This window comes from Micrasema longulum, unplaced genomic scaffold, assembly GCF_059751315.1.
Source record: "Micrasema longulum isolate JH-2025_06_02 unplaced genomic scaffold, ASM5975131v1 h1tg000630l, whole genome shotgun sequence".
NCBI classification, from domain to species: Eukaryota; Metazoa; Arthropoda; class Insecta; order Trichoptera; family Brachycentridae; genus Micrasema; species Micrasema longulum.
The window spans coordinates 26774-33294 of record NW_028277826.1 but is presented as its reverse complement, the minus strand read 5'-3'; the positions used below and the strand labels follow the sequence as shown (position 1 = coordinate 33294).

The 6521-nt window shown below is 30.2% G+C and overlaps 1 protein-coding gene across 1 annotated transcript; it reads left to right on the top strand.

Annotated features, from left to right (window-relative positions):
• The first annotated feature begins 2048 nt into the window (after nt 1-2048).
• Nucleotides 2049-4348, top strand: LOC148280022 (uncharacterized). Its single transcript, XM_088229049.1, has 2 exons — nt 2049-2572; nt 2665-4348. The coding sequence occupies exons 1-2, from the start codon at nt 2355-2357 to the stop codon at nt 3020-3022; spliced, it is 576 nt and encodes a 191-aa protein (XP_088085175.1). The 5' UTR covers nt 2049-2354; the 3' UTR covers nt 3023-4348.
• Nucleotides 4349-6521: the final 2173 nt, after the last annotated feature.

Sequence of the window (6521 nt, the reverse complement as noted above, 5' to 3'; positions counted from 1 at the left end):
GGGTCTACTAACTCTGAATTAGGGCAAAGAAATTTCAGATTTACGGGCCCCAAAATATTGAATATGTTACCCAAAGATTGCAAAACCATGACTCGAATTTAATTAAATAAATTTGTAAAAAAAAACGGTTACAGCGTATGGGTAGAAAAAATCGGTAAATTTACTAAAAAAGATTATTAAATAATAAATAATCAAATTAAATATTGTATAAATGTATAATAAATTGACAAGTAGGTCGTTATGTTATTGTTTACTTTGCATAAAAATATCTGTCTTAAAACAAGTTGTACTAAGTTAGGCAATCTATATATAATCCAGAGAAATCTTTTACATCAACCATGTAGTAGATGAAGAAATAATTGTAATTTTTGTTAATAAGCCGTGATTAGTATCTATTTATTACTACTAAAGAAATGATTGATTGCGTCTGTTCTCTATCTGTACGGGTCTATTTTGCCCGCTGGACGTCCAGTCAACGTGGGCAAACTCAGTCGCAAACCCCCAACCTCAGAACATCCACCTCACCCGACCACCGAGTAGCCGGATTACAAAAGACGCCACGCTTCCAGTCAACGAAGACGACAAAAATATTGTATATATGAAACGCCTAGCGATCGGATTCTCATAATTAATAATTATAATTTAATTTTTTGATATACTTTTTATGTTACAAAGGGCAGATAAAATATTTATATAAATTCTGGTAAAACAGTTTTTTTTTTAATAAAAAAATAATAATAATAACAAAAATCTTAATTGTGCATATTTTCACGTTTCGCGTATCGGCCCGTAGATGGCAGTAGTAAACACAGCTATGTTTATGTTGTTTATTTGCTTATAAAATAATATCTAAATAAAACAGATTTACGTGTGGTTTTTGGAAATACTGAAATTCAAAATGTGATTTTTCTCAAGCCTGACCACGCTACACAATTCGCCACGTGAGTATTTGGTTTGTGGTGAAAGGAAAAACAAACAAACATATGCATATACTCTAAGCAAACAACAGACATGCAGAAAAAGTATCTTACTGAGAAAAGAGAATAAAGTGAGTATTTGGTTTGTGGTGTATTTAAAAAAATAAAATGATTGCAGCCAGGTAGAAGAAGCAGCTTAAATCACATTTAATTATTGTCTTCTCACCAGGAATCGAACCCAGAACCTTCCATGCGCGAGTCAACAAGCGTTTTAACCACTTCACCACAGAGGCTGCCGGGATATTTAATACATTATAACTGTGTGGTTTTAGAAGCGTTATTCTGAATGATGGATTGTTTTTATTATTTTTTTTAATAAATATTTGTCTTCTAAGCATTATTCTGAGTGACAGATTTTTTTTTTTTTTTAATTAAATTTATAATAACATATATTTAATATTTGTGTTTTTATGATTAACCAAGATTATTTAATTATTAGAAGATAAGAACCAAGTTGTGGTAGAGCGTGATGCGATGCTTGGACCTTTGATCCCTGGGTCCGCGATACAAGCCACAGGACCACACTTTCGGTTCATTATTATATTTAGATTGCTCCTAAGGCTAAAAATAATTTGTGAGGCTCAAAAGGGTGAAATTTCACAGTGCCCGAGATTCAAATAATTCAAATGCCGACTGTTTGTTATTATAATTGTATAATAACAAACAGGCAACATACTATATATAATAAACCAGCGACTGAAACCTTTACAAAACATGAAAAAATATTATCATTAACAACAACAGAATATGAATTTACAAAAGAAAACATATTTTAGTAAATGAATTTAATCCGTAAGAGTTTATAAAAAATGTATAAATTAAAATATATATATATCAACAAATAATCTAAAATTCTAACAATATTCTTGAAAATTTTTATAAAGTTTACTGAAAATAATAATAAAATAAAAATGAAGGAACATTTATGCAATTCAAATTTCAAATAAATTAAAATGACTATAAGAGTGATCAGCTGGAGAGATTTTTTCGACTTGTGTTTGTAGAAGATTCTTACCCTAGAGTTATGTAATTCTAGCAGCTCGATTTTTCCGAATCAGTTTATCTATGGACTTTCTACCTTCTCCGAATCAATCTCTGGATCCGAATTTTCAACTACAAAAAAGATATAGTATAATGTTTGTTATAGTCCTACATTAGCTCTAGTATATATAATCTGTGATCCGAATGGTGTCCGGGTGTACAGTCTATGGTGCTCGGCGGATGCCCGAATGATCCCGAATACCGAATTTGACTTATAGAAGTTGAGGTGATCTGCCAAGAATGTTGTGAAATGAAAATGTAATTTTGCCACAAGTCGTATACAATATACGTGATAAGTACGTTCAATAGCATAAATATTAACGTATCACCTGAAAAATGGAAGCTGTTAATCGCCACTTCAGAAATTTCAAATCTTCAGTAATGAAAATAAAATTACCACCTATTCAAGCTGATGACCCATGGAACGCGATTGGAAAAATCAAAATTAAACCCTTCACTAGAAACAATATACTGTATTATTATATACCACTTCAAGGGTTAATAGGTTACTCAGCTTTATCTCTCAATGTGATGAATCCAGGTTTAATTACTAGGTTAGTACAACATAGTAAAAACAATATTAATCAATAAACCATATTGGTTATAAATTTATTTTAATACTTACCCATGCTGTTTTTTATTCCAGATTATTTCCTAGAACTGATGTAACAAATATACTTTTATTTAGTTCAATCAGTGGAGTTAGTTTGTGGTTGTGGAAAAGACCGCACATGTCAGGCGCTGCCCCTGGAAGAAGATTTCCGTGGATCTTCGTGGGAAGTTCTATGTTTGTTCTAGGAAGTGTTTTACTATGGGCCGTTATCCGTAGCGCCGTTGGTAGGAGACCATTTATATCCACAACATTAGGGTTTATTACTGGCGGAGTACTCACTTCTTCCGGAATAGATTATTTCAATTATTTAGATAAGGATATAGAATTCATAGGAGATATGACTGAAGAAACTGCTGTTAGTGATGAAGATAAATATGATATTGATGTTTAAAAAACACTTTATTCATTGTGGTGGCGGATGTATGAATACAGAAGAATAGTCAAACCCATTCTAATTCATTCTAAAAACAGACATTTTGATTCCAAACATTAAAAAATACTCTTCATGTGTATGAAAAGGCTTTTTAAAGATTATTAAATTCAGTTGAATTTAGGAATGGTAACTAGCTTAATTTTTTGGCCGCCCAGGACACAACGTTGGAACAATACAAAAATTTGTCTGTAGTTCACACGTGAGCGCTGCAAAAATAAATACGTAATGACGTTTGTTACGAGTGAGTTTGCAAAATATATTATTTCTCTTGTACCGAAATGTATTGAATTGTTTAAGGACAAACTAAATAATAGAAAGTCATTTTTTCTGCCGGCATTTTGGCATGAAAAAATGCGCGGGAGGAACACGACACATCGAGCAAGTCACTATTGTCCTGCAGTCCTGTCCGTGCGCGCTTACCCAAGGACATTAAGGCCGCGTGCGGTGGTAGGGGTAATCATCGTCCTGCGGAGTTAGCCTGACCATCTATCTCTGTAATGATGTCTCGGAACAATGTCCTGTCCTACAAATTTCTTTTTACACGTGGGCAATAGGTTGGATCCTGGGACAGAACAATATTGTATTATCCACATGTAAATGCTACTTTAGTTTAAAAACCAAAAGCACTTTTTAAGAAAAGTAATGTTTTTCCTTTTAAGTTCAAATTCTGTTTTTATCTCCTTGGTATTGAAAGAATATAATAGCACAATATTTTTCATTAATGGTGTTTTGTACTTACCATATTTAAATTTTGTTAAGATTAAAATCACCATATTATGTAAATCATAAAAATTTTATGAAATACTTTTTACATTTTATCACAAACTCCAAAAAAACAATTAAAATATTTTCAGTCACAAATTAACTTCATGCAGATTTGTATCCTTATTTTGTGTAATTCGTAAGTACATATTTTATTATATTATCCTTTTACTTTTTTTATTTTACAAAAAAATATTCTATGCCTTGTAATATTTTTTTAGCTTTTGAATGGATGGTGTAAGCTTCTTTTGACTTTTTCGTGTCACTATCAATTCAAGGAACATAAAAGCATCTGATACGTTTTTTTTTGTATTTACATAATGCATATTTTTATCTAGATTTATTGTATCGGTCAGTCCTAGTTCATCAAATATAGGTACTAGTAATATTTAAAAAAATATTTTGTAATATTATGCTGTCTAATAAATGTCACAATTTAATAATTAAAAATATGTTTAAAATACATTTTTTTCCAGTAATAACATCTAATACAAACAAATAAAATATGTTGTGGAAAACCAAGTCCTCAATTATTGATTATACATTCATAAAATTTATTTTAAATATATAATATATATCTTGAGAAAATATTACATGAAATTAATTTATTTTTCATTTCAGATTCATATTAATTTTTGTGATTTTACTCTTTTTAAACCAATTTAATAATAAAAAAAAATTAATTAATTCAATTTATTAGAGCTTGTTTGTTTTGAAAATTCTCTATCTCTGATTTGAGGGGTTAAATACCTTACCTTTTTGTTTTCATTCTTGTCTAGTATATTTTACTGTGGTGCGGTACTAATTTATCATAGTTATATAATTCCCTAAGAAAAACTAGTCAATATAACATAAAATGTACTAAAAACTAATTTTGGGAACAAGATTTTCATGCATAGGCCTTGTCTGATGTCATTTAAGAGTATCATCATAAGCATGTTATATCAGACTGGATATTCCGAAATCTTAAAATGTTCCGTTCAAAATTATCTACATACTTTGTGAACTTTAGCAGTTTGATAAAAATGTGTTTACATGTAGGTATATTATTGTTGTAATAAAAATATATTAAAGATTAACTCAAAATTCCAAACTTTACATTTTTGTGTTTGAAGCCATTGTTCACCAAATACATATTCTTTATTCGCTGTTCCTTAACTCGTAAAGACTGATGGTCAAAAAAATTACACAGGTGGCGAAGTGGTTCAAAATAGACCCAGTTTTAAAAGTCGCTTTTTGAGCCTGTTTTGTGGTGTTTTTTTTTATAAAAAAAATATAGAAGTGTACTTTAAAGCAATGAGATGGCATGTCATAAGTTTATTTGTAAGATTTCTCACGTTTTTTCTAATTATAATTAAAAATATCGACCAACTGGCCTACAAATACGTGCTATCCGCTGTATTTTTCCTGTCGGACTATCGTCTTACCGCCCGTCTGCCCCGCTCCATGCCAAACATTGGACAGTAAGTTCGTATTACCTAGGTATCACGTTATCACAATTTGGCGTCCAGTCGGCATACTTAAGTGATAATGAACATTTTTTTAAGTGAATAAAAATAATTCAGCATTTCGACCGCGAGCCCCGAACATAACATTTTGCGTTGTCATGCCAATACTGCTTAGTGCGGATCCTAAGGTTATAGCTATTTTCTATAATTATTTGCTTTAATTGACCCTTTCTTTATTTTGTCTGATTTCATAGATCCACCTTTTTCCTAAACTAAAAAAAAACATTATATCACGGACTTGAAGAAATATAGATGTTCAAACATAGACAAAAATAGTGAAATTTATTCCGTAAACCACTAGGTATAAATACATGTCATAAGACCTGTAAATGTCTGTTAATCTTGCTAAACTCGTGGGCGGGTTAAATCCAGTATTTGTCTACAAACATTTATACATGCTTGAAATATTGTTGAAAATATATGATGCTGATTGATAGTGCCAAGTAAATCTGAGATTTCCGTCAATTTGTATTATTATGTGGGATTATGTCAAAAACCTTTCATATGTACACCTGTTATGAATAGTTTGTATTATTTATTTATTTATTTATTTATTTATTTATTTACGGACAAAGTCCATTATAAACATTACAATTAAAAGAAATTTTTACAAAGGAATAAAAAAATATAAGGAACAGAAATAAGCAGCAAAGACAGATGATAGATTTTTTAGATTAAGTAAAAAGCATAGGCTAACTATACAGATTCTTTAGCTGATTTGTAAAGAAAGACATCCTTACACCATAATAATCAAGATCTTGATGATTATTCTTATTGTTTTAACATTGTCTAAATAAATCATGAATCGGGATTAGCATTTTATCTGTGGACGAGTTACATGAAATCTATACATTGGAAAAGAATGGTCTTTATTTTGCAATTACTTTTCGTTGATAACAGTATTTTTAAAAAGAAAGTATTACTTAATCCTTTAGCATGCTGTTCTCCTAAGTATCATTTGTAAATAGTTGCCAATTATTTTTTATTATTAAATCAATTTTATAAACTAATAAAAAACTAAATACCTTATCACAAAAACTCAGCATCAATATTTGCACTTAAAAATTTGAAATAAATAATTGCAACATTGTTTTTTTATTCACAACTAATGCGTTTTAAGTGTGATTCAAACCCAGAATCTTTGACATTTCATCACAGAAGTCATCAGAGGCATGTTCTATTACATG